The sequence below is a fragment of the Aethalodelphis obliquidens genome, unplaced genomic scaffold, assembly GCF_003676395.1.
Source record: "Aethalodelphis obliquidens isolate GAN/ISIS:26980383/991018 unplaced genomic scaffold, ASM367639v1 scaffold14, whole genome shotgun sequence".
Taxonomy (NCBI): domain Eukaryota; kingdom Metazoa; phylum Chordata; class Mammalia; order Artiodactyla; family Delphinidae; genus Aethalodelphis; species Aethalodelphis obliquidens.
Window position 1 is genome coordinate 2,757,191 of NW_020837958.1, and position 25,787 is coordinate 2,782,977.

At 41.7% G+C, this 25,787-nt stretch overlaps 1 protein-coding gene and 1 non-coding gene across 26 annotated transcripts in view; one reads left to right on the plus strand and one right to left on the minus strand.

Moving 5' to 3' along the window:
• CELF1 (CUGBP Elav-like family member 1) overlaps positions 1 to 25,787 on the plus strand; it is a 71,842-nt gene that overhangs the window by 39,292 nt on the left and 6,763 nt on the right. For 4 of the 25 annotated variants that reach the window (XM_027114743.1, XM_027114744.1, XM_027114722.1 and 1 more), the window contains 11 exons: positions 11,313 to 11,500; positions 13,235 to 13,335; positions 13,687 to 13,735; positions 15,594 to 15,728; positions 16,264 to 16,343; positions 16,667 to 16,828; positions 19,265 to 19,340; positions 20,773 to 20,901; positions 21,626 to 21,739; positions 22,478 to 22,663; positions 25,440 to 25,583. In XM_027114743.1, the coding sequence (XP_026970544.1) occupies positions 11,323 to 11,500; positions 13,235 to 13,335; positions 13,687 to 13,735; positions 15,594 to 15,728; positions 16,264 to 16,343; positions 16,667 to 16,828; positions 19,265 to 19,340; positions 20,773 to 20,901; positions 21,626 to 21,739; positions 22,478 to 22,663; positions 25,440 to 25,583 (1,354 nt within the window). In that variant the 5' untranslated portion in view covers positions 11,313 to 11,322. The other 21 variants (XM_027114728.1, XM_027114727.1, XM_027114723.1 and 18 more) reach the window with 17 other exon arrangements.
• On the minus strand, positions 23,335 to 23,441 carry LOC113625248 (U6 spliceosomal RNA). Its single transcript, XR_003434588.1, has one exon. It is a non-coding gene; the product is annotated as a U6 spliceosomal RNA (small nuclear RNA).

The window sequence follows — 25,787 nt, forward strand, 5'->3', positions numbered from 1 at the left end:
AGAAAACTGAGACAGCCAACCAGGGACAGAAGAGAAAACCATGACTATAAATTCACAGACATGTGGTAAAAAGAGACTGAGGGAAAGTTAAGGTCTTCTTTTGCAGTGGACCCTGGGTTATAAGCCTGGAATGGTTTCTGAGCAAGAAATTTTAAAAAACAACTACTTATGGACAGTTTTCTGTGAATAACTTTTTAATTTCCGCCTAACAGCTGCATTTTTGTATTTCCATAATTGTTTTTTTATCATCACTTAACTTTGTAACCCTTTTCTAAAATTGAGTGACTTGTGATTAATTTCTGTTCTTTCTTTTCACACAAGCATGTTGAATTTAATTATACTGAAATAATTCTTGTGACCTGCCTAAAGAGAATCACCCTCCCTCATGTAATAACATTTCCATCTTGTAGGTTTTAAAAACAGTGCAGCCTTATAAATCGTAAAATGAATTTTAAAACATTACAACCTTTGGCTTGGTAAAGATTACTGTAAGGAGTGCACATCTTTCCTACACTGAGCAGTGCTCTTTTGTTATAGATGTGATTTTGATTAAAATAGAGATGTAATTAGTAGTCATGTATTTCTAGTGAATAATAAAAGCATAACAACCAGTGGCCTTCCTGAAAACTTGATTCCTTTTTAAAGGAATCCTTGAACTAAAAAATCTAATTTGGTTGTTAACTGGCCTCACAAAGTTGCACCTTAGTCTAGGTAGTTTTCTATAGGAAGAGGCTTCTGATCGACTCCAGTGTACTTAGAAACAAGGACTAGCCTAACCAGTAACTCAACCAGCCCCAGCTTGGGTTAACATCTTTTTGTCTGGCAATCAGGGCTTGGTGAACTGTGTGTACTGTGTGCCAGTTGCAGTCTCCTCTCACTTGCTGCCTGTTTTTGCTTCCTCTTTTAATAGGGTGGAAGAGAGCTCCTGTCACTTCTGTCTCTAAAGTGGTAGATCAAATGGGCAGGGTCTCTGAAAAAAGCAGAAAAGCAGCTATCTGCTATTTTAGTTCTAAATTTTGCGTGGTTATGTCTGGATATTGGACAGAAGATACAGTTTCTACCTTCCTCAGTCAGATGCAGACAGGTGTCAGCCATCGTTACACAGACTAGAACATTTAGGCCTGTGCCATGACATTACTGCCTTTCATTATTTTTTAACGTCATTCTGTATGTTTAGGAGTTCATCTGTTTACCTCTTTACAGGCTGAACATAACTTCTTTTTTTCAAAGTTCCCTGTATTGTGAACTGAGCTTGAGTGAAGTCTTTGAGGTAAGGCAACCCTAATGATAAAAATGGAAAGAAGGCCTGTGAAATTTGGGAGCCTTCAGAGATACAGTTTTAGAGTCACTGCCTAAATATTGAAATGCCACCATTTGTTGTTTGGAGGGATGTGGAGCTAAATTGAGAATGGGAGTACCACATCTGCCTTGACTGCTAAATATATCCATCTCTGCTGCTCACCCATAATAGAATTTTTATGTGCACATTCATTAATCATGGTTTTAGGAACAGTTTAAAAGAGGGCAGCCACTGAAGAGACCTAGTCTACATTCCTGTTTCCTTCCTTTAAGTGTTTGAGTATTTGTCCCCGGTAGGCCCCAGTTCTTTTTCATTATTGTCACTGTGGTGGCTTTTGTTTAGTTTTCTTTTGTTTTTTGTTTCTCTAGAAAGGTCAAACTACTGAAAAAAGTGTTCCTTAGTACTTTATCAAGAGGCAGAATATACTATTCCATTTTTATTTTTCACTTTTTAAATTTTCTGGCAAATTAAGATTCAGAATTAGTAAAGAAGTTTTGCCCTGTGCTACCTAAATGAATGTCAGTGAAACAGCAATTTTCAAAGTTTTCACTGTGATGAGGAACCATTAGGTAGCATACTTTGCTCTCAAGACCATCAAGAAAGCAAGGCTGGTCCAGTGCAGGTAGTAGTATAAGAGCAGTATGTTTCTGGTGGCCAGTTCTTCAGCCAGCTTGCCTCTGGCGTGCTTCTGATGGATGGTCTGAACCATTAAATGAGTCTTCTGAGGTTAGTTTGGAACCCAAATAGTGCGTTCGTTGCTGTCTTTGGCACGTGGAAAATAAGTTCAAACCAAGGCTAACAACCCAGTTCTTTCTAAAATAACATTTTCAGACCACATGAAGTGAACTTTTTTTTTTTCCCTTTTCTTTTGCTTCAGGTAGTTTCAGGCTTTGGGGGTCCTCAAAAACTGATTCTCAGGGAGGAGTTTGGAAGATGTGAAACAAGCTTGTGTTTCTTCTGCTCTGTTAGCCACTGCTATCTTCATGGATCTGACACTATTTATCTGACAGTGCACTTAGTACTGCTTCGCCAGGGAAAATCACACAAAACAAGCCTGGCGCATCAGCACTTTCATTGTGTGCTGGGCTGAGCCTCCCTTCACATGGTCACATCCCCCTTTTAATCCAATACTCCCTTCCCCTTCCCCAGTCCTGCCTGTTTCTGTGGCACTTATTGCTGGTTTCCCTGAGCTCCTGTTTCCACTTTGTGTTTTTTGTGGGGCCCAGGAAGCTAAAGCTGTGTGTATTTGTGGATCAGACAAGTGCAGCAAGTTAATAACATTGGCTTCTGAAGGGGAGAGTGAGGTGATGGCTGCGTTTAAGTTGGATTTCCTTCCAGAAATGATGGTGGATCATTGCTCTTTGAATTCCAGTCCCGTGTAAGTATTTTTGTTGTCTCATTTTTATCATAAGTAGAGGAACTGGGCTGTTTTCTTTGTTATTTGATAAAGCTGGTCCCTTTCCTTAAAAGAGGGAAGAAAAAATTGGGTGAGGAAGCCAAAGTCCACACTATTGTTATTTTCTATTGTAGTCTGATTCTCTCTCATTACTGCTGATTTCCTCTAGCTATAAAAGTTTTGTACATAAGGATGCATTTGATATATGACCAGCAACATCAGCTCAAGTGTGCTGGCTCCAGTCCTTTTAAGCTGTAGTTTTCCCACCTGATAGATTCCAAGGTATTTTTTTAAACCATAGTTTTATTACTTTGGGTTGGGTATACAACTTCAGATAATCTTTTGGAAAGCTATTTATTTGTATGTTCGTTTATTTTTAATGATCAAATTCTTAGACTCCTATCACAGAGGACTGGTAGCTAGGGTGTATTTAGTAGTATATACAGAACGCTGTATTGACATGTAAATTAGTCCTGAACCTTGATTTCTGCACCCCTCAATCTAATTGAAAATGCAACACAGTACATGATTCTGGGGACATCAGATGTGCCCCCCCAAAGGGGGGCAGACTGGATTAATCTTGATTGGGAATTTGCCTTAATAAATTTTGAATGTGGAAATGAGAAACCTAATCAGTTTGCAGTACTACTGTTCAAGAAGTGACACTGCCATTGTATGCAGCTAAAACGCCAACCTGGCTCTGAGTTATACCTATAGGGGGCCTGAATTCTGGGCTTTGTAGAAAAGAACACACTTCTAACTCTTGATTTCAGTTTCTTTAACCAGGCTTCATAGTACCTTGGAACCTAAGTAAAAGAGCCTTAGGTTATTCAAAGCCAAGAATATTAAATGGTAGACTACTCCTTAGATAACAGTAGTGCAAGTCTTTTGAGATTAGGCCTCCGTGTGCAAATCAGTCTGCCCTGGGATTAGGTGTAACAGGTGTTGTAATAGCAGATTCTCAACAGTTCTTTGTGGAATAGTTTTGGGGCGGGGGGGGCTCAAAGTTAGGTGGCTTGCTGATTTGGGATGGATCTTATGCCTTCTCTATAGTCTCCAAAATAATGGTAATTTAGTTGTGTCTTTTTATGAGAGTTCTCTTTACTGCTAAAATAAAACTTTAGCAGTAGATTATAGGTGAAATCACAATGAATCCCATCATAAAGACTTAATAAAAGTATTCCCATGTACCAGATATGTGGTCCCTAGAAATAGGACTTTGTGGCTCAAATTATCTTTCACTGTAACACTTTCTCTCTATGCGTTGCAACTGCCTAGTGTTCAGTCCTTAGATACAGCATTTTTCCTCAGCCTGTTTCTCATCTTTTACAAGGTCGACCTAATTCAGTATCCCATGAAATCTGGATCATGGACCACTGTGTGAAAGTCACCTGGAGTATAAAAATGCAGGTTCTGGATCCATGTGCAGATATCCTCATGCTAGAATGGGCCCAAGAATCTATTTTAACAATGTCCCATGTGGTTTTTGTGTACACTTAAGTTAGAGAACTAATGGACTGAATACAATGCTCTTTCTGAGTACAAGTAATCAGGGAGTACACTGTTGTATTATTTTTTCCCAAGAGCTTTTACATTTGTTTTAGTCATCCAGCTTCACAAAAGCTTTGTGAGGTTAATTGGGCATAAACTATTGCCCCTGTTTTACAGATGAGAAACCCAGTTGAGAGAAGCTATACCTGACTTGACTGAGGACAGTTGGTATCAACCTTGGGCCTAAAATGCAAGTTTAATGATAGCTGCTTTATTTTTGCCCCCTAGACCTGGCTGCCTCAGGTGTCACTAAGCAGTTAACCATCAGTGCTTCTCATTATTGCAAGTCCTCTGGCCCACTCCCATGGGCACCACACACCCAAACCCCACAGAGTTGGGAAGAAGAAAGTTCTACAGAATGGTGTATGCTTGCCACCTCTTTCTTGGACTCTCAGCCCTTCTTTTCACTCAGTACTTTAGCAGTAGGCTTGATAATTATTAGTTTTCTCTCTGAAGTGATCTTGCCTGGGAATATGATCTAGCAATGTATCTATTCCAAAATTTCTTTACAACAGAGAAAAATTGCTGGAGGAGCTGTGGAAGGGCTGGGAGGACCTGATCCCTAGTTCCCTTTCTTATTTATAATAATAGATATTACAGATACTTATTATTTGTAATAAATAATACTCTTCAGCTTCCACTGGTTCCTTTTACTTTGTTTGCACACTAGGTCATAGGTGTTCTGTAGGGATTGTATCTCAGACCTTTTCCTCTTAGCTTTCCCATTGCTTAAGGGGGCACTGATGTGCTTCTCTGATTCTCAGATCTTTATCTATCCCCCAGATGTCCCTTGAGTTCTATGACTTTGTTCTAAATACTGCCTTTTGGATACCTCCATCTGGAGGTCTCCCCATGTAAAAACAGTTCCCCAAACTGTCTGTACTAGAATCCAAGAGTGATCAGTAATTTCTTTTCCTCATCTCCTTTATCGATTATCTCCAAGTTGTAGTGAGTCCTGCCGCCCAAATTTCTCAACATTGCGGGAATGGTTCCTAATCTTAGGGTCTGGTTTGTGCAAGAGCCTCCTGATCTGCATATTTCCCCACTTTATTCATCCTCTAGATTATTGCCAGATGTCTTTTAAAAGACAAATCTAATCACCCCTTGTTTAAAAATCTTGGAATAAAGTTCAGGCCTATCAGTATAACATGGAAAGCCATTTCCTGGGTCTCTCCAACCTCTTTATTCTCATCAAATTTCTCTTTCTGATTTTTAAAAAATGTTTTTATACACCCCCCCAACTTTCTCAAGTCCTTTTCCTACCTTTCTAATGTTATCTCACTCTTCTGTCCCTTCTGAGTCCTTACCATTTCCTCATCACCCCTTAGACTTTCATACCTCCATGCTACATAGCACTTTTTCCAGCTGCTTACTCCATTCAGCTTAAATCCCTGTGCACGCACACCCCCTGCCCCAAATAAGTTAAACCATATTAGCCACTTTTTTCACAGAACTTTTATAAATCTGTTAAAGCATTTGTAGCATATTGTAGTTGTGTCCTTCCACTTGTTCAATGCCATTGTCTACGGGGCCGGTATTGCTCAGTCTGTTTTTATAGCCCCTATAGTGTGTAGTATCTGATACACAGCAGGAGCTTGGGAAGTACAGTTGAATGAATGATAAACCCTGTGAGGCTTTTTTCTTAATAATTAGAGATGATTACTGAGGTAAGATCTTCAGACATTATCTCTCTTCCTCAGGCAAGAAGGCTGAAAACCTTCACAAGTAGATTGTTACTGTTCTGTTGTTGAATGGTGACTTAAAAATGTTGATAGCTTTTTCTAGTACCTAACACCTCAACTAACAGGAAGATCTCCCTTTATTCAAATTAAAATTCCTTCCTTCCTTCCAGCATAGATGCATCTAGTCTTGTTCCCCTAGAGAACATCTGGTAAGTAACTTAGGCCAGTGTTTCTGGGTCCTTTTCATTCTGGTGTTCTTCTGTGCTAGTTTTTCCACAGCACATTGTGAGCCAGAGGACCTGGTAGGGGTGGGTGGTGGCTGGAGATTGGGATGCAACAAGTATTTATGCCTGCTGGGGAGGTGGAGGGGTAGATAAGTATTTGAAATTTTTCTGTCTGTATAATGAGCAAATGGAGGTCAACAAGTAATGAGAAGGGGAGAGGGAAAAAACTGAGTTATTAAAGGTTTTGGAAATGATTTTTAACCAGATGTGAAGGTAGTATTTGCCAACCCGTCTGCAAGGAACAGATACCACTCAAGCTAGCATATATGAAAGGGTTTTCTTGTAAGGACACAAGTAGACTGGACTATAATATAATCAGGAACTCTACAGCTGAAAGACCCGGAAACCCCATCTTTTTGACCCAGGGCACACGTTCTGCTCTGTCTGCATGTGCTGCTGCTTCTGTTCTTCATCTACCAGATAATTTTGGTTGCAGCACGGCTTGGCTTTGCCATTGCCCTTCCAGGCTGTCTTGACACCCCCCGCCCCAGAGCATTTTCATCCCACAAAAGAAACCCTGTACCCATGAGTAGTCATTCCCTCCCTTTCTCCCTACCCCTAATCCCCATTCCTAGGCAACCACTAACCTACTTTCTGTGTCTATAGATTTGCCTATTCATTTCACATAAATAGAATCACACAATATGTAGCCTTTTGTGATTGGCTTCTTTCACTTAGCATAATGTTTTCAAGCTTCATCTATATTGTAGCATGACTCCTATTATCTCTTGCCACTGCCCTTTCATCTTGTCAGCTTAACTCGTGCTGTCCCGAGTTGCAGCTTTTCCTCTTCCAACTTCACCACTGACTGCCTGTTTCTGTTAACCCATTCTAGACTCTGTAGAGCAGTCCTGTGCAATAGAACTTTCTATGATGTTAAAAATATTCTTCTGGGAATTCCCTGCTGGTCCGGTGGTTAGGACTCTGGGCTTTCACTGCCGAGGGTCCGGGTTCAGTCCCTGGTCAGGGAACTAAGATCCCCATAAGCAATGTGGCTAGGAAAAAAAAAAACAAAAAAAAACTTGTGTCTCTGCTGTCCTATGCAGTAGACACTGGTCATATGTGGCTAGTGCAATCGAGAAACTGGATTTTTAAAATTAAATTTAAATAGTCACCTGTGGCTAGTGGCTATTGTCTTGCTCAGTGCAGCTATAGAGGATCTTGATTAGCCAGGCCTATCTTTCTGTTTTAAGCATAGGCCACAGTCTTAGGTTTCCAGCAAGCCAGTGAATCACCTTGTTGGGTTAAGATCCACCTCCTGGTCTAGTCATCTGGGGCCAAGGAATGGGAAAGAAGTGGGATAGAACATTAACTCTGCCCTCTGAGCTGGGCCTGGTGCTGGGAAGTTTTGAAAGGAGAAAGAGAAGAGAGGGTTTAAGAGTTTTGAATGGAAGTGTGCTTTGAAAATAAAGCTCTTTGTTTTCTCTCCCCTGTCTCTTCCAAATTGGTTGTTTCATTTTCCTATGGCATGTTCCATCGAGAATCAGGTAGACAAGGCAGCCTCTGGTCCTGATCTCTCATTCTTAATGATTCGCCAGTTGCTGGGTCAGAAACATAAAAAGAAGTGGGTTGGTGTCATGCCTCTCCCCTAAAATACTTGCTGCCTTCTCATCTCCCTTCTTCCCTCACTGCTGCAGGCCATGCTTTTCCTCTCTTCCATCCTACTCCCAGGTTAATAATTCACTGAAGTACTGGCAGTACTTCCACAGAAGATAAGAATTTCCACAGACTTGTCCCTTAGGAATGACAGGGACAGTATAGGTACTTCTCCAGGGGCTGCTGAATTCATTGGTTCTTGAGTGAACATAATAAATGTATGTAATTTATGATCACTGACTCTGAGGAGCTCTCCATCAATGGGGAGGTAAGGCACAAATTTGAGAATGTGTCCAGTGATACGTAGACTGAATGCCATACCCGGATGTTGTGGGATCCTTGGCATATCACACTGGGAGTCTTGTCCCCAGGTGACTCTTTCATGCAGTGGTTACTTTTAAGGACAACATGCATACTGGAAGTATGTGTGGGAGGTTCGGAATGGAAGAGCATTGTTGCTCATCTCTTCAGACACAATAACAGTTTATGAGAAAGTTTGTGACTGTTTATTACATATACATAGGTACACATGTGGTTGCTTTTCTCTTTTTTATCTCTCGCTGATATTGGCACTAACTGTGTCTTCATGTGCTCCAAAGAAATACCCCATGTTTTCCTTATTCACTGATATATACCACATCTAACACAGTGCTTGGCCTGTATAAATAAGAGCTCAGTATTTATTTATTTATTTTTTGCGGTACGCGGGCCTCTCACTGCTGTGGCCTCTCCCGTTGCAGAGCACGGGCTCCAGATGCACAGGCTCAGCGGCCATGGCTCACGGGCCCAGCCGCTCTGCGGCATGTGGGATCTTCCCGGACCGGGGCACGAACCCGTGTCCCCTGCATCAGCAGGCGGACTCTCAACCACTGCGCCACCAGGGAAGCCCAAGAGCTCAGTATTAATTGGAGGAAGAAATAAGTCAGTGCATAACTCCAGTTGCATGATGTCCACTGCACCTTGAGCCTGGCCTGATCATTTGCTGTGCTCTAGAAGTGCGTCTTAAACTGGTGAAGGACCATGTCCTGTCTCTCCCGCCACCCAACTTGTTAAATACAATATGATAATTTCATAGAAAAAATAATGAGGTGTAAGCTTGCATTTTGCGTATCTTTTTAATATTCGATTGAACATATTTAAAATTATGCAGTGTGATTGCTGTAAAAGTTTCTAATGGTTAAGTTTGAAGATTGCCCCTGGTCCTTGGGGGATTCTTCTGGCTTTTGAATTGGTATACACGGCAGGAAAGGGTGATTCATGGAGTAGGTGGACATGAAGAAATGGAGAGGGATTTGGAGAGTAAAGAGAGAAAGGAAAGGCACTTGTCTGGAATGCTGAGTCTCCACTGAACTTTTGGGTAAATCACAATTCACATATATTGACTGTGTTTATGCTTTTGCACTAAACAGTGATATATTTAGTTTAGAAACAGCACACGAATACAGAAGGAAGGGACAAATTGAGCGCAGTTGCCTCCAGTGTAATACAAACTAATAAACTCCTGCCTCTTTTCAGAAATAACTGTCTGCTTCCTTTATAGTCAAAACATTCTAAGCACCATTTATTTGGGTTCTATATTAACCCTCCCTAGAATAGAAATGTGATTAAACTTAGTGACATTTTAATAAAATACTAAAACTGGTAATTAAAGTTGTTGGGAATGGGTTGTAGGGAGTGACTCCCATTTTTTCACTAGTCATAAGACTTTTTTAAAAAAATTCATGGTAGAATGATTTTTGTTAGAATGTTGGGATTAAGCTTCTAGAAGCAGCCATATTATATTTGTGCAACAACTTACCATACATGGTTTTAAATTAATAAAGGAAAACCAATAAAACAATGTATTCCAAAATACTTAAAAAGGAAAAAAGAGTAGGTTCATCTTGTGACAGTCAAACAATCATAGGCGATAATATCTGCTCTTTAATTTGTGAGCCCTCTTTGTGCACAGCATTCATTTTTATCAAGGTTAGTTGCTTAAATGGGGGAATTGTTGAGAACAAGAAGTTCTTCCCATCCCACATCTGAGTAATTACTTTGAATCAGGCACCATACCAGGTGTGGCTATAAGAATGAATAGGAAATAAAACAGTTTCTGCCTTCAAGGAGCTCTCAGTCTTGGGAGAGGTAGACAGAGCCGGATTATGCTAAAATGTGTTAAGTACTACAGTGAAGTTGGAAATTTAGTACTATTTGAGTCCTGATGAAATTGACGAGTTAACCTGAAAGAGTATGAGGAACCTTTACAGACGTAGCAGCAAGGGTTGACCTGTATGACATTTGTCTTAAAGCTTTTGATGTTTAGTTAGTGCTAGATTCAGCACAGGTGACACGAGAATAGCCCTGTATTCAGTTACAAGAGATTTAGGAATTTAACAGAGGTTGAACTACTGGATTCAGCATTCTCAAGGATCTTCAAATACTATTCAAAGGATAGCAGTGGTGAAAAAACTATTGTTTTTCCTTTAAAGAAAAGTGGCATTTTATTTGGGATTGAATATTAGAACATGGCACATTGGAACATGATGATATGATGTCTGGATTTAGCAAACACTAACAAAAGTTAAACATGCTATTTGGAATTTAAGTTGTTATTGGTTTGGATACATGCTAAGAATAAGATCATGAAAGATGGTAGGAGAAGGACTTTGATTCATTTTGAGTGGAAACATTTACAGTGCAGGAGTTCCCCATGGTTCTTGGCAGTGGCAGGGGTAGGAATGAAGGTATTTAAGTAGGAGTGTTACAGGTTTGATATGGGATTGGAGGAATTTGTGGACATTATAATGGTTACAGTTGATAAGGGAATTAACTGGTAAAATCTTGGAGAAATAGCAGTAAATTGGATAACTTAGACACAAAAAACCCTAGAGTGATGACATCATTGTTTTTGTTTATATAAGTCATTTGTGAAAGTTTAAGAGGCAAAGCTTTGTTTTGACTTGGGGGCTCACTCAAGAGCATCAGGATTGTGCATGAGACAGCAACATCCAAAGGCTAACATTCTAGTCAGTTCTTAGCATAGGCCTTGGAAATCATGTGCTTCTGCTCTAACATCTACTGAAAGAAAACTTTTCACCCATCATCGTGTAGGTTGAGAATCCTGAATCTTATCCATAAGCAGTAGTTCTTTGTGATTTTATGGACATTTTAAAAAGTTTTATTAGCTATGCTTAAAAATGATTAAAATTTGCTTTAGGAACTCTACTTCTTAAGTTCTTCTGAGACTTCTCTAGATAGACAAGGAATGACTGACACTCAATTCCTTAGTTAAAGCCCAGGGTGTCGTAATCAGAATGGTGAGTTTAGTTTGGGAATCTAATGGAAGGGGTGGCGTAGTGAGGGAGGACCAGGGAACTCTGGTAAATTGAATGGAAGTAGTGAAAGGAAGTAGAATTTTTTCCCCCTACTTTATCAGGAAGTAGTTGAGACCTTTAAGGAAAAGAAGATTCTCTAGGAAGCAACATGAATACATAATAGAAGTTTTATCTTATTTTACGCAGCTCAAAGAAAATGAACGGCACCCTGGACCACCCAGACCAACCGGATCTTGATGCTATCAAGATGTTTGTGGGCCAGGTTCCAAGGACCTGGTCAGAGAAGGACTTGAGGGAACTGTTTGAACAGTATGGTGCTGTCTACGAAATCAACGTCCTAAGGGATAGGAGCCAAAACCCTCCTCAGAGCAAAGGTAAAGGACTTTGACTTTTATATGTATTTTCAATCATGTGCATGCACTCTCTCATTGCCAGAATGCTCTTGTGGTCATATAGGGAGGGAAAAAAACCTGTCATTTTGTTGTAGCTATATCTCCAAGTCCAAACACGTTTAATGGCTTAAAAGTAAAAACTTAAGGTGACATCATGAGGATAATTTGTAAATTGGATCTTGGGCAGTCCTTTTTGAGATCTGTAAATTCAAGAGACAGACTCATGTGAGTGTCTCATTTGATCTTGAGAGTGGAATGACAAAAATAAAGTTGAAGTAAACCAACCACATAGGTTTTCTTTAGTATTTTGGCTAGAGTAAGTGGAAAGAGAAAGACTGTCCAGGTACCCGTGGGTTTCTGTTAGTGTTATAGAGGCCTTCTGGGATGGCTTAGCAACTAGGAGCAACTTGTTTGTAGGTGACCTGTTATAGCCTACAAAATGAACAGGAGGGCTTCCCTGGTGGCGCAGTGGTTGAGAGTCCGCCTGCCGATGCAGGGGACACGGGTTCGTGCCCTGGTCCGGGAAGATCCCACATGCCGCGGAGCGGCTGGGCCTGTGAGCCATGGCCGCTGAGCCTGCGTGTCCAGAGCCTGTGCTCCGGCACAGGAGAGGCCACAACAGTGAGGGGCCCGCGTACCACAAATAAATAAATAAATAAATAAATAAATAAATAAATGAACAGGAGAAGAAAGGCAAGCTGCTTCCAGAAATACCCAGCAGAGTGGAAGTTTTATAGGCCTGATGGTAGATAAGCTGTTAGCTTTGCCCCATACCACGTAGACATACACTTGTTTTCCCACACGACCTATTTCAGAGTAATTTTCTGTGAAAGCTGTTCTACGGTGCAGATGTATGCAAGCATGATTTTATGTTTGAAACCAGCTTAATAGCAGAGGACCTAGAAGCTGAAGAATTATTTTCTCTTTGTGGCATAGTTAACCAAAAATATAAAGTATTATAGTTTCTGAAAATGACTGTCAATATAATATGCAGTAATTTAAAATCTTAATTGCAGGGTGATTTTGAAAGAAATCTGTACCATATCTTATGGGACTATGGACTATGGACAAGACATACTTGCCCCCTCCGATCCCCAGTAAATATACAGAGCACAAAATCTCCAGATCTCCTCAGTCAAGTGCCATGTGCTGTTAGACATGTGATTACATTTGATGAAAACCAAGAGTCCAAAAAAAGATATTGAGGTCCTTGCTCTTAAGTCATTTTATAATTTAATAAATGATAATTATGTTTGAGGCATATGGTAGAAATTGGCTACAGTGTAAGGCTTGTTCTGAGAAAGAAAGATTTGTAGACTACAGGCTGCAGGAGTGCAAGTCCTCTGTCTGTCTGGTTTGTAGCTCAGTCTTCTTGCCCAGCACACTACCTGGTGCTGCAAGAAGGGCAGGTTGAATGGCATGGTGCTGTGACCTTTGTAAGAAAAGTCATCTTTCCCAAAGAAGTTATAAGAGCAGTTAAAGAAGAATTTCAATAAAACCAGGAGACTATAGTAATGAAGAAAATGATAGAAAATCTTCCCCCCCCCGCCCGGCTAGGTTTTCTCCATCTCCCTCCCTCCACCCCACCCCCACCCCAATTTTAACAAACCCAGCCCTCTCTTTTAATTTTCAATATATACCTGGAGGAGGGAGTGCTCTAGGAATTATCTGCTTTCGAAGGACTGGTTTGATTTCCTGAAGTGTTGTTTATTGCAGGGTGCTGTTTTGTTACATTTTACACCCGAAAAGCTGCATTAGAAGCTCAGAATGCTCTTCACAACATGAAGGTCCTCCCAGGGGTAAGAAAGCTCCTACTAGTAAGTGGAACTGTGGTGGTTTTGACATATGGAACATACTTATACATTTCAGGCACACACTGAAAACCATTTGGGGAAAAGGGTGACTGCCACAGGAATTGATGTAAAGGAGGACATAAAGGGAATGTTTCAAAGAAGATAGGCTGAAAGTAATTCTCTTTCAACCAAGAGAATTTTGACTTGTTGACTCACATTCTATTTTGATATTTTGTGGAGGGGAAATAATGAGGCAGGCGAGAGTTCAGAGACAACTCTTAAGGTCAGTTTTGGTATTTCCTGTAGAGTCTTCATTTATGTTTCTGAATTCCTTTGGTGTGTTCAATAGTAATATTCATGTGTTTTCCTTTTTAGATGCATCATCCTATACAGATGAAACCTGCCGACAGTGAGAAGAACAATGGTAAGCAAGTATATAAAGCCCTCCCCTTATGAGGTTTCTTGTCGTGTATTTGCTGTTCTCATGGCATTTGGATTTTATTGTGCTGTAATTAATCTTTTGAGATATAATTGACATGGTAGTTTCAGTTGTACAAAATAATGGTTCAATATTTGTATATATTGCAAAACGACACTACAGTAAGTCTAGTTAACATCTGTCACCATAAATAGTTACAAAAAATTTTTTTTCTTGTGATGAGAACTTTTAAGGTCTACTTTCTTAGCAACTTTTAAACATGCAGTACAGGGCTTCCCTGGTGGCGCAGTGGTTAAGAATCCGCCTGCTAATGCAGGGGACACGGGTTCGAGCCCTGGTCCGGGAAGATCCCACATGCCACAGCGCAGTTAAGCCCATGTGCCACAACTACTGAGCCTGTACTCCAGAGCCCTCGAGCCACAACTACTAAAGCCCATGTACCTGGAGCCCGTGCTCCTCAACAAGAGAAGCCACCGCAATGAGAAGCCCGCGCACCGCAATGAAGAGTAGCCCCCGCTTGCCGCAACTAGAGAAAGCCCACGCGCAGCAACGAAGACCCAACACAGCCAAAAATAAATGAATAAATAAATAAGTTTATTTTTTTTTTTTGCGGTACGCGGGCCTCTCAGCGCTGTGGCCTCTCCCGTTGCGGAGCACAGGCTCCTGACGCGCAGGCTCAGCGGCCATGGCTCACGGGCCCAGCCGCTCCGCGGCATGTGGGATCTTCCCGGACCCGGGCACGAACCCGTGTCCCCTGCATCGGCAGGCGGACTCTCAACCGCTGCGCCACCAGGGAAGCCCCCACTGCCCATTTTTTAATCAAGTTGTTTTTCTTTCACTGTTGAGTTCTGCAAGTTCTTTATACATTTTAGATATTAACTCCTTATCAGACACGTGATTTGCAAATACTTTCTCCTATTCAGTAGGTTGCCTTTTTTTTTTGTTGACGATTTTTTGGGGTTTTTTTTGCTGTACAGAAGGTTTTTAGTTTGATATAGCCCTACTTGTTTATTTTTTGCTTTTGTTGCCTTTGCTTTTGGTGTCAAATCCAAAAAAATCATCGCCAAGACCCATGCGAAGGAGCTTACCAAGCCTTATGGTTTCAGGTCTTGCATTCAGTTAATCCATTACTTACTCAGAATTAATGCATTTTGAGTTAACTTTTGTTTATGGTGCAAGGTAGTGAATCAGTGCTGTAAATAATCTGTTATCTAACTTGTCTGTCCTTTTCTTTAAAATAAGTATGGCAAATAAGTCAGAGTTGACAGGGAAATATTACAAGAACATTTTAGAGTGAACTGGAATGCCTTTGATCAACGTAATTTCTTTTGAACTGGAGTGAAATGGGGAACTGAACAAATTAGGAAGGAAAACTTAGTCCTCAAGAGAATAACCAGAAAATGAAAGTGGACAGTTACATTCACTGAGATTTGTGTTCTGTTTCTCTTGTCATATCAATTAAGTATGAAACCTCGTCCTTCTTTGGTACAATAGTATTGCTAATGAGAGCAAACTTTGCTAAGTGCTAGGCAAGATGCTGAGTACTTGCCATTTAATACTTACAGCTACCTTTGAGGTAAACTCAGTTATCTCTATTAATCACATGAGGAAACAGGTACAGAATGGTTAAGTAACTTTCACAAGATCATGAAGCTACTATATTTCGTCTAAATGGTTCCAATTATAATTTTAAGATACCATTGATTGTAAGAGTAGGTGCTAAATTATGGGGGAAAAATGTGTATCTTAAAATCGGTGAAATCTGGTATAAAGGCACAGAGCTCTGTGCTGCACTACCTCTTGTAGTAGTAACGTTCAAGCCTTTTGTTTTTTACTGTCTTAGCAGTGGAAGACAGGAAGCTGTTTATTGGTATGATATCCAAGAAGTGCACTGAAAATGACATCCGAGTCATGTTCTCTTCATTCGGACAGATTGAAGAATGCCGGATATTGAGGGGACCTGATGGCCTGAGCCGAGGTGGGTACATTTTTAGCCTTTAAAAGTACTCATCTTAAATTTGGAGTCTCTTTTTAATTGGATCAGTGGAAACCGGTGATCTCTAGCCAACATGGCACTGTCATGATGGAGAGGGTTGGGTTTGGTGTTGTATATTTAGGTCCCGTCACAACAACTATCAGTTGATCCCAGTTCCCTCAAGGAGTCTACATTCTGCACTTAAGTGTCATGTATTAAAATTCTCTGCTTCAGTCCTTGGAGAGGTTCTCCATGCCAAAACGGAAACACTTCTTTTACAAGAGAAGCTAGAGAATATGATTCCTCCTTTATCCCTCAAGCACTTTTTCCCCTGTGTGCATCCCTGGTTTCTCATTAAAGCACGTATCACTCTGTCATAACATATCTGTATTCTCCACTGGATCGTGAACCCCTGAAGGCAGGAACCATGTCTGTATTGCTAGCATGTACTTGGGCACACAGTAGGTGCTCAGTAAGTGTAAGTCAGATAAATAATTAAACAAATGAATGGATGAGTTATTGATTCTTCTCTTACCAGGTTGTGCGTTTGTGACCTTCACAACAAGAGCCATGGCACAGACAGCTATCAAGGCAATGCACCAAGCACAGACCATGGAGGTAGGGGCAGATGAACGAAAGGGGGAAGTTCCTTGGACTGAGAGTGGTAGGACAGTTGACAGTCGAAGCCCAGTAGCATGTATAGCATTTGATTGCCCTAAAAGTTAAGAAGGCCAGACATCTTTAAATTAAAAACTGGTGCTTTCTTTAAAATTAGCGTATTGGAACTAAACTGAATTATGTCTTGCCACTTGTGTCTATCAGGAAGAGAATCATTTGACAGTGAATGAAATTAGAATGCAGCCTGTGTGTCACTAGAAAGGAGGATTTTTCCCTTCACCCAGAATGAGGATTTTGACCCTTTGATTTTGGTGTTTTCATAGGGCTGCTCTTCCCCCATGGTGGTAAAATTTGCTGATACACAGAAGGACAAAGAGCAGAAGAGAATGGCCCAGCAACTCCAGCAGCAGATGCAGCAGATCAGCGCAGCATCTGTGTGGGGAAACCTTGCTGGTCTAAATACTCTTGGACCCCAGTATTTAGCAGTGAGTCTTTGTGGTTTGCTTTCTGCAGGCTGTGCAAGCTCCCAGCTGTTTCTTCTGCTACTGTCCCTAGCTAACATACATAATGGCAGTCACAACTTTTAGCATATCAAAATTTTACATAAAAATTCAGGCAATGAAATGTTCTTTGTCACGTTAGTCTTGTGTGCACGCACACTCTCTCTCTCTCATCGCGCATCTTTGGTTATATCTTGAGCTTCTGCTCAAATTACAGTGAAATCCTAATTTTCTAATAAAAAAATTTAGGAACATCTCATATGTCCCTGCCCCCAAGAAAAAAAATTCCTGAGGAAATCTTAGCTACCAAATATTCTTTCTCCATATCTCTTTCTAGTAGATTGTAGAGGGCATCCTTAAAATTCTTATTGAGTCTTCCCTGTAGAGTATGATAGTAAATGATTCCGCTGACTGAGAGATCAAGAGATTAACATGGACATTATTAAATGAGTATTACAGGTGTATATTTGAGTTCACTAAATAGTAAATAGGTTTCCTTTGATTTCTCTCTTGTTGTGTTTGAGTCATCGAATCCAGAAGACGGGCAGGCTCCAATTGGTTAGATTTATTAGATCTGCAATGTATATTACGGGGGATTATCACTGCTTTAACCCTTAAAAGAATTGCAGATAGCACAAGACACTTAAAACTGCCTCATCTTTGAATCAGAAAGAGCAAGTCATCTGTGAAGTTACCAAGGAAGGAAAATAAATGGTGAAACTACTAGATTAGTATGGATAGTTAGAAATATACACATAGAAATATAGTCATTCACTCCTCATCCTTTAAAATATTATTTTATATGGAAACAGAAGAAAGGCAATGTTTTCTGTCCCCCAGTACTAGGTTTTGGCTAATTTGATTCCCTCTGGTTTCCATGTTTTTAAAATGTTAGAAGAAATCCCAGTTTACCCTCACTAGTAATTCTCTGAAGTCAAAAAGTATAGATGGTTGTTATATTCCTACAAATTAAATTGTTTCTCGGTGCTAGAACATTGCTTGTAAGTTGAGAAAATTCAGAGAGATTTTCGGTCTTCTGCCAAAATAATGCCTAGAAAATTATCTCCATGATGTGCATTTGCTTTTGGAGAGTTTTGGAGCCTTCTTTTAGGGAAGACTCCCCATTTTGTTGTCATTGCCACATCTAGCAAGCACATGATGGTGTGTGTTGAGAGCTGTGGTCTCTTCGTTTCAGTTAGACATGATCCCCGCCCTAAGAGCTCTTCTCATTTAGGGAGGAAGTGAAGTGCCAAGTACAATATGCACAGTCCACCAGTTGGGACTGAACTCGTTGCCCAAAGTATTTAAGAAGACAGAAATGAAGACATGTGAGTGCTAATGGACTGTGAAAGTGATAGTGCATCATCATTAATTATGAGGTACTGGAATATGTGGACTTAGAACTAGAGCAGGTAGTTCTTAATCTTTGAGGTAGCAGACCCCTTTCAGAAGCTGGTAAATATTCTGTGTATGGACACTTTTTCATTCTGCCTCTGGAGGTTTGTGGACTTGCTGAAACACTTGTGGAATAGAGAGATTCCTGATGACAGAGGAACCAGGTCAGATGTTTATGGGAATGAATAACAGATTGAATAAAGAATCCAGAAACCAGAATACCATCTGTTCATAAGGAACAGTGATTGGGTTTGAATGGAACAAAAGGTTTCAGCAGGTTGGTTAGATGAGGGTTGCAGTTTGCTAAGGTACAGAGTAAGGTCATGGAGGTCATAAGCTCATGGACAGGTCCTCTTGTTTTATTTGTTATGGAACAACCATTGAAAGAGAATGTACGCTGAACGGATATGGACTGATCCAGCAATCACTTGGTCATCTGCAACAGTGAGATGAATGAGGCTAGATGAATGTGTAGCATTCTAGTTATGACAAGATTGATCTAGTCACAGGTTCATTGTGGCCGGTAAAGGATGACTCCAAGAAATACTCTGAAATGGTCAGGTTTGGTATTTTAAATAGTTGCGTGAAGCAGAAATTAGGTCTCCAGGTGGGAACAAGTTACAAAATAAGATGTGTGGACCTAACAAAGGAGCATTTGGGAGAGGAACTAGAAATGGCAGTCACTAATATGCAGACACTCCTCTAAGTGGACTACATGGCTGCTTGAGTTGAGTTTAGTTCTCTCCTCTACCTCTGTCCTCTGCTGTGCTGCATTCTGTTGCCAGGGACTTGAGCTTGGCTTTGTACTCAACAAACACAACTGTCTTCTGGGCCAGGGCTTTAGCTGTGTTGTGTTGTCCTGTGCTGTCATAAGCCTTATGTTTTTGTTGTGTTGGCTTGGGTTCTTGTCTTCAACTTTCTTCTCTGGGGGCCTCTGCACTCTCGCTTTGCTGTGCTGTAGAGTTACCCCAGGTGCAGAACCAGCCCTCACTCTCACTCTTGTTCTGTTTTTGGTGTAATGTCTAGCTTTATTTGCAGCTCCTTCAGCAGACTGCCTCCTCTGGGAACCTCAACACCCTGAGCAGCCTCCACCCAATGGGAGGTAAGTGTTTCACTGCTGCTGCGGAGCAGCAGCAGCCAAGCCAGCAGACCCGGCTGACAACAGTCTGAGGGTTTTCTACCGTTTGTGCAGAAAAAATTTTTTTTCCCACTCATTACATAAACCTGACATAAGATGAACCTCCTAGGATTCAACTACCTTGTCTGTAGAAGGTGGCTCTTTTAGCTGTTGATATCATATTGCTCTGCAGTTGTCTGCTGCTCCCTACCCCCTTAAGTCTCTATTAAGGAGGAAGATGGAAAAGAGCTGTTAGCATCTGCAGACTATCTGCAGCTACTTTGATAAGGAGAAAATTGCAGGAATTCTTTATTTCCACAATAAAGTGACTTTTTCAGTGACTCTGAGGAAAAGTCTAAGATGGCTTCTATGTCCATGGCTTTCCGTGAAGCTGCTAGAACCCAGGCAGTTACTGTCTTACACATGTTATTTCTTAGGTGAATTACCTTTTTTGGTGTTAACATGCACAGAAAACTTAATTACCAAATACCTGAGTTTATAACAAAAGGAGACTCCACAGACAAACCTGAGGCAGGGGCTGTCAGGAAAGTTAAGGAAGCAGGGAGGGGACCATTCCAGAGCTGCCTCCCTCTGCCCTGCTGCAGCGAGATAGGGCTAGGCAGGTGCATCTGAGGAAGGGATGATCTTAGGAAAACTGCAGTGGTTCATTTTTGTCCCAGGGACTTAAAGTTTGCTGTGTTTTCAAAAAGTTGCTAGATTGTAAATCTGTGTTGTAGCCTTTTTATTCTCATTAATTCTCCACCCTCACCCATCTGCCTTTCATTATCTAGTAAAAGTTTGCCACACATTGTCAGTGCAGTTCAGATTTCTTGCTCTGCTTATACCTGTGTTGCCTAGGTTCTACTTGGAAGTCTTTTCCTCAGTGTTTTTTCTCTCTTCTTTTTCTGATAATTAATCTACTATTCAGGTGGTGGTTTTTTCTTTGTTCTCTCTACTATTGCTGTTTTCACGTGTATCCCCCTGTCATCTCCTCCATTGCCTTCTGGATCTCTACTACATTTTCTGCGTTTTCACCTCCATTGCAGAGAACAGATCCCCTGTAAAGTGTGAGTGAGGGGCTCAGATGCAGACTCGTTCTCTTCCACAGGGTTTGGCATTGCTCTCTTAGACACCGGGCTCCATGGTAGAACACAGAATCCACCCCTCTTTTCTGGTTTCCTAATTGCCCATCCATTTGGGCTGGTATGCTATTGGATTAGACATCTGTTATCTGAGGAAATGTTCAGTTTCTGAATGAGTTGAGTGAGATCTGAATCTTTTTGGAGCTCTGTAGTATTGCCTGTATCTAGAACAGTTCCTCTTTGGGACCAGCCTTCTGCCAGTGTGCACGGTCATTGCTGGAGTGGATATGAGGCACCCTTATCTGTTGGCTGATCTCTTGCTTTGGATGTTGCAGGGTTAAATGCAATGCAGTTACAGAATTTGGCTGCACTAGCTGCTGCAGCTAGTGCAGCTCAGAACACACCAAGTGGTACCAATGCTCTCACTACATCCAGCAGTCCCCTCAGCGTACTCACCAGTTCAGGTAAGCATGTATAATAGGGCCACTGTGCCCTTGTGTGCCTTGGGCAGAATCCCAAGAGAGGAGTATGTCATTCTGGAGAGTAGTTAACACCCATTTCCAAAGGGGTCAGATCATGAACAGTAAATTTTCAAATGTCATTTTTTTTTTTTAATTAATTTACTTATTTTTGGCTGTGTTGGGTCTTTGTTGCTGCACTCCAGCTTTCTCTAGTTGCGGTGAGCGGGGGCTACTCTTCATTGCGGTGCACAGGCCTCTCATTAAGGTGGCTTCTCTTGTTGTGGAGCACGGGCTCTAGGTGCGCAGGCTTCAGTAGTTGTGGCATGCGGGCTCAGTAGTTGTGGCTCGTGGGCTTTAGAGCACAGGCTCAGTAGTTGTGGCTCACGGGCTTAGTTGCTCCGCGGCATGTGGGATCTTCCCAGACCAGGGCTCAAACCCATGTCCCCTGAATTGGCAGGCGGATTCTTAACCGCTGCACCACTAGGGAAGCCCTCAAATGTCATCTTCTGACTTAAGAGAAATCTCGTAGCTTTTAGTCGGTTGTAATCATCACTTGCTTCTATGTCCTGCAGGGACAGTTATCAAAATCAATAGCTGGGGGGGGGAAATCAGTAACTGAAAAACCTCTTTATAAAGAGAATACTTGAGTAACATAACTTGTGCTTTGGTTCCTGTTGACCTGAGAAGGTAAGTGTTGGTCTGAGTTTAACTCATGGATGTCTGACAGCAGGGTCCTCACCCAGCTCCAGCAGCAGCAGCTCTGTCAATCCCATCGCCTCCCTTGGAGCCCTACAGACACTAGCTGGAGCAACAGCAGGCCTCAACGTCAGCTCTTTGGCAGGTGAGGGCCAGTCCCTGAATGTCATCGAGCCATTCTTTGTGCAGATAGCACATTTTAAACAACTCTGGTAGGAGTGCCGTTAGAATGAATGATTGGGGTGGCCCAGTGAAGTTAGAAATGATCATGGGAGTTTGAGTCAGACCTGAGTTAAATCCCATCTCTGCCCCTTAACTACCTGTAACTTAAGACCACCTTTCTAAGATCATTTTCTCATCTGTGAAGTGGGAGTAGAATACTTTGAGGGTTATTAAGTTAAATGAGAACATAGATAAAGTGCTGAGCACATTACTTAGTACTGTGTCTGGCAACTAGTACATGCTCAGTAAATGTTAGCAGCTATTTTGATGATAGGATTTGCCCACATCTTGTCATAGACTATATGTATCCCTTTTAGTCCCCAGTCTTGGGACTCTTATTTTGCCACATTCCAGCTCTTTGTGAGAAAATGGCAGCAAAGCCAAAGAAAAAAATGGGGCAAGTCGTATAAGTGGTATCACTTCTCGCACAGATTGGAAGAAGATAATGGGGAGAGCTGCACCTGGGTGTGGCATTTTTAAATGTCCCCATTAGCTACAAGGCCTGGTGAGTGTCCTAAAATCTGACCAGTCGGAGGAATATTCCTCCTCAGGGAGAAGCTAAGGAGATGAAAGGGCGTACTTTGGAGTTTGTCTTTGGTATCGCTTGAGTCTTTCCAATCTGTTAATCCTGCTCTTCCCCCCACCCTCACCCCCAACCAAGGGATGGCTGCTTTAAATGGTGGGCTGGGCAGCAGTGGCCTTTCTAATGGCACTGGGAGCACCATGGAGGCCCTCACGCAGGCCTACTCGGGGATCCAGCAATATGCTGCAGCGGCGCTCCCCACTCTGTACAACCAGAACTTGTTGACACAGCAGAGTATTGGTGCTGCTGGAAGCCAGAAGGAAGGTGAGTGCCAAGGGAAACTGGAGTCAGGGACAGGGGTGGGTGCTCCACCTGACCAGCACTGAAAAGCAGGGCAAAGCCCCGGAGAGCCATGTAGGTGGTCAGGCCAACACTTGTTTTTTTTTTTTAAACACTTCTCTTTGGCAATGTCAAGGGTAGACTGAGAAACTGTGATCTGCTTTCTGGATGTGGCTCAGGTCAGAACCTCTGTATTCTCTCCTGAGATGGGGCTGCAGTTTTTAGATGAAGAAACATATTGGCTTTATTGTGTCTGACACCATTTGGCAGTCTGCAGTCTGTTTTTTTGTTTGTTTTTGTTTTTTACTGGGATATAGTTGCTTTACAATGTTGTGCTAGCTCCTGCTGCACAGCAAAGTGAACCAGCCATATGTAAACACATATCCCCTCCCTTGCGGATTTCCCTTCCATCCAGGTCACCACAGAGCACCAAGTAGAGTTCCCCGTGCTGTACAGCAGGTCCTCACTAGTTATCTTGTTTCATACCAAGCGGCGTACATATGTCAATCAAATCTCCCATTTCGTGCCCCACCCCCGCGCCGCCCCTCCCCACCGTGTCCTCACATTTGTTCTCTACATTTTGTCTCTATTTCTGCTTTGCAAATAGGTTCATCTGTACCATTTTTCTAGATTCCACATATATGTGTTGATACACGATATTTGTATTTCTCTTTCCGGCTTACTTCACAACATCCTTGCCCAGGGGCCATGCTAATCTTCTCTTTATCATTCCAGTTTTAGTATATGCATTGCCGAAGCGAGCACTGGCAGTCTGTTTTTGTTAGGAAGTCTTCTCTGTGGATTATAAATCTGTCAGAGGTTATCTTCTGTCTAGGTGTCCCTTATAGCTCTGTCATTTGGCATTTTCCTCACTTTCTGATCTATGCTTTTCCTAATTGAGGACAAACTGAAGGGTGATGAGACAGGAAGAGTTGATGGAGTGGGAAGTATGGAGTGGGAAGTATGTGCCTTGACATAAATGGTATTAATTCAGGAGAGGCTTTTTAAGCAGAAAGAGGCCTGAAAGTGGTTTGTATGAATAGAAGGTGCTGCCAGCATCTCTGTGCTCATATATGACTGGGTTTCCTTAACCAGGAGCTGGCAAGATTTAAGCACTAATGTAGGAAATAGACAAGTATCCTCTCTTGCTTTAGCAGCAAGGAGCCTTGGTGCAGTGCATCCTTACCGGCTCTGAATTGGACATTTATGTGCCCTAGGATGTGGTAGTGGGGGAACTGATGGAACTCTGGAGATAGACAGTAAACAGAAGCATGAGGTGTTCCAAATGGTGCTCTGAAGAATGATGAGCAGCAGGAAGGAGGAATAGAGAGTGCCAGAAAGATAGCATTTTACAGAGAGAAGGAGGTCTCTCTAAGTTGATGTTTAAGTAAAGACCTGAAGGAAGGAAGGAAGCCATGCATATATCTAGAGGAAGAAGAGTAATGGGGCAGAGGAACAGCAAGTGCAGAGACCCTGAGGCAGCAGCGTTCTGTATGTGTTTGACAACAGCAGGGAGGCCAGGGTGGCTGGAGACTGGCTGGACTGCGATTGTAATAAAACTCTGTTTTGAAGATGTGCTGCATATATACAATGGGATATTACTCAGCCATAAGAAATGAAATAATGCCATTTGTAGCAACATGGATGGACCTAGAGATTATCATACTAAGTGAAGTGAGGCAGAGAAAGACAAGTATCATATGATATCACTTATATGTGGAATCTAAAAAAATGGTACAAATGAACTTATTTACAAAACAGAAAGAGTCATAGATGTAGAAAACAAACTTTATGGTTACCAGGGGGAAAGGGGGTGGGGAGGGATAATTTGGGAGATTGTGATTGACATATACATACTATATATAAAATTGATAACTAATAAGGACCTACTGTACAGCACAGGGAACTCTACTCAGTACTCGAATGACCTAATGGGAAAAGAATCTAAAAAAGAGCAGATATATGTGTGTATATATATATAACTGATTCACTTTGCTGTACAGCAGAAACTAACACAACATTGTAAATCAACTATACTCCAATAAAAATTTTTAAAGAAAACACCTCTTCTTTGGCCAGGAAATCAGTGAGTGTAAATGGTTGAAGAGGAAAGCATATTCTAGTTCTGAGCTTAGTTGTTTATCATAGGCACATTTAAAAAATATGTTTTTACTGAGGCACAATTTACATAAGGTAAAATTCACCCTTTTGGGAATATAGCTCTGTGAGCTCTGACGAACACACGTAGTCACGTAACTGCTGCCACAGATGTAGAACATTTCTATCATCCCTAGAAATTCCCTCATGTCTCTTTATAGTAGGTCCCTGCCCCACCTGCCTCTGGCAATTACCAATCTCTTTGCTGTCCCTATTGTTTCTAGGCACAATTTTGAAACCTGTTTTATTTATAATCTCTACCTCCTTTTCTGTTGTTCCTCTACAACCCTGTAGTCTCTGGTTTTATTGCACCACACGCAAATCTGCCTACTTACTGTCCCAGCACACCATCCTCCCACAAGGTCGAATTCTGACCTTTGTCAATGAGACAGAGATTGAGAATGGTGAACGGGAAAGAGGGCAGGAACCTGTTTCAGCGATCACCCTTCAGCCCCCTGCCTTGTATTTAGAGAATCTGTTTAGTTCTCCAGGTGAATTTCTGTTGGTTGGGATGCTGCGAGTTGTAACACAGGTGGAAATGAGAGTCGGTGCAGGGGATGAGTGTGCTTGACACTGACCTGTTCAATCAATGGGGATTTTGAAGGTCCAGAAGGAGCCAATCTGTTCATCTACCACCTGCCCCAGGAGTTTGGAGACCAGGACCTGCTGCAGATGTTCATGCCCTTTGGGAATGTCGTGTCTGCCAAGGTTTTCATAGACAAGCAGACAAACCTGAGCAAGTGCTTTGGTACGTTGGTGTTTCTTCTGGTGTCGGGAGAGCTAAGCACGTTCACCAGTTAGAAAGGGGGAGGAGGGGCTGAGAGCAGAGAAAGGGGGAGAAGGGGCTGATAGCAGGAGAGCTGCGTTTGAGTTTGTAGTTTAACTTAGCCTCTGGCAGGTTGCATTGCCTCGTTTTGAGCCTCAGTGTTTTCATTTCTGTAGTGGGAATGAT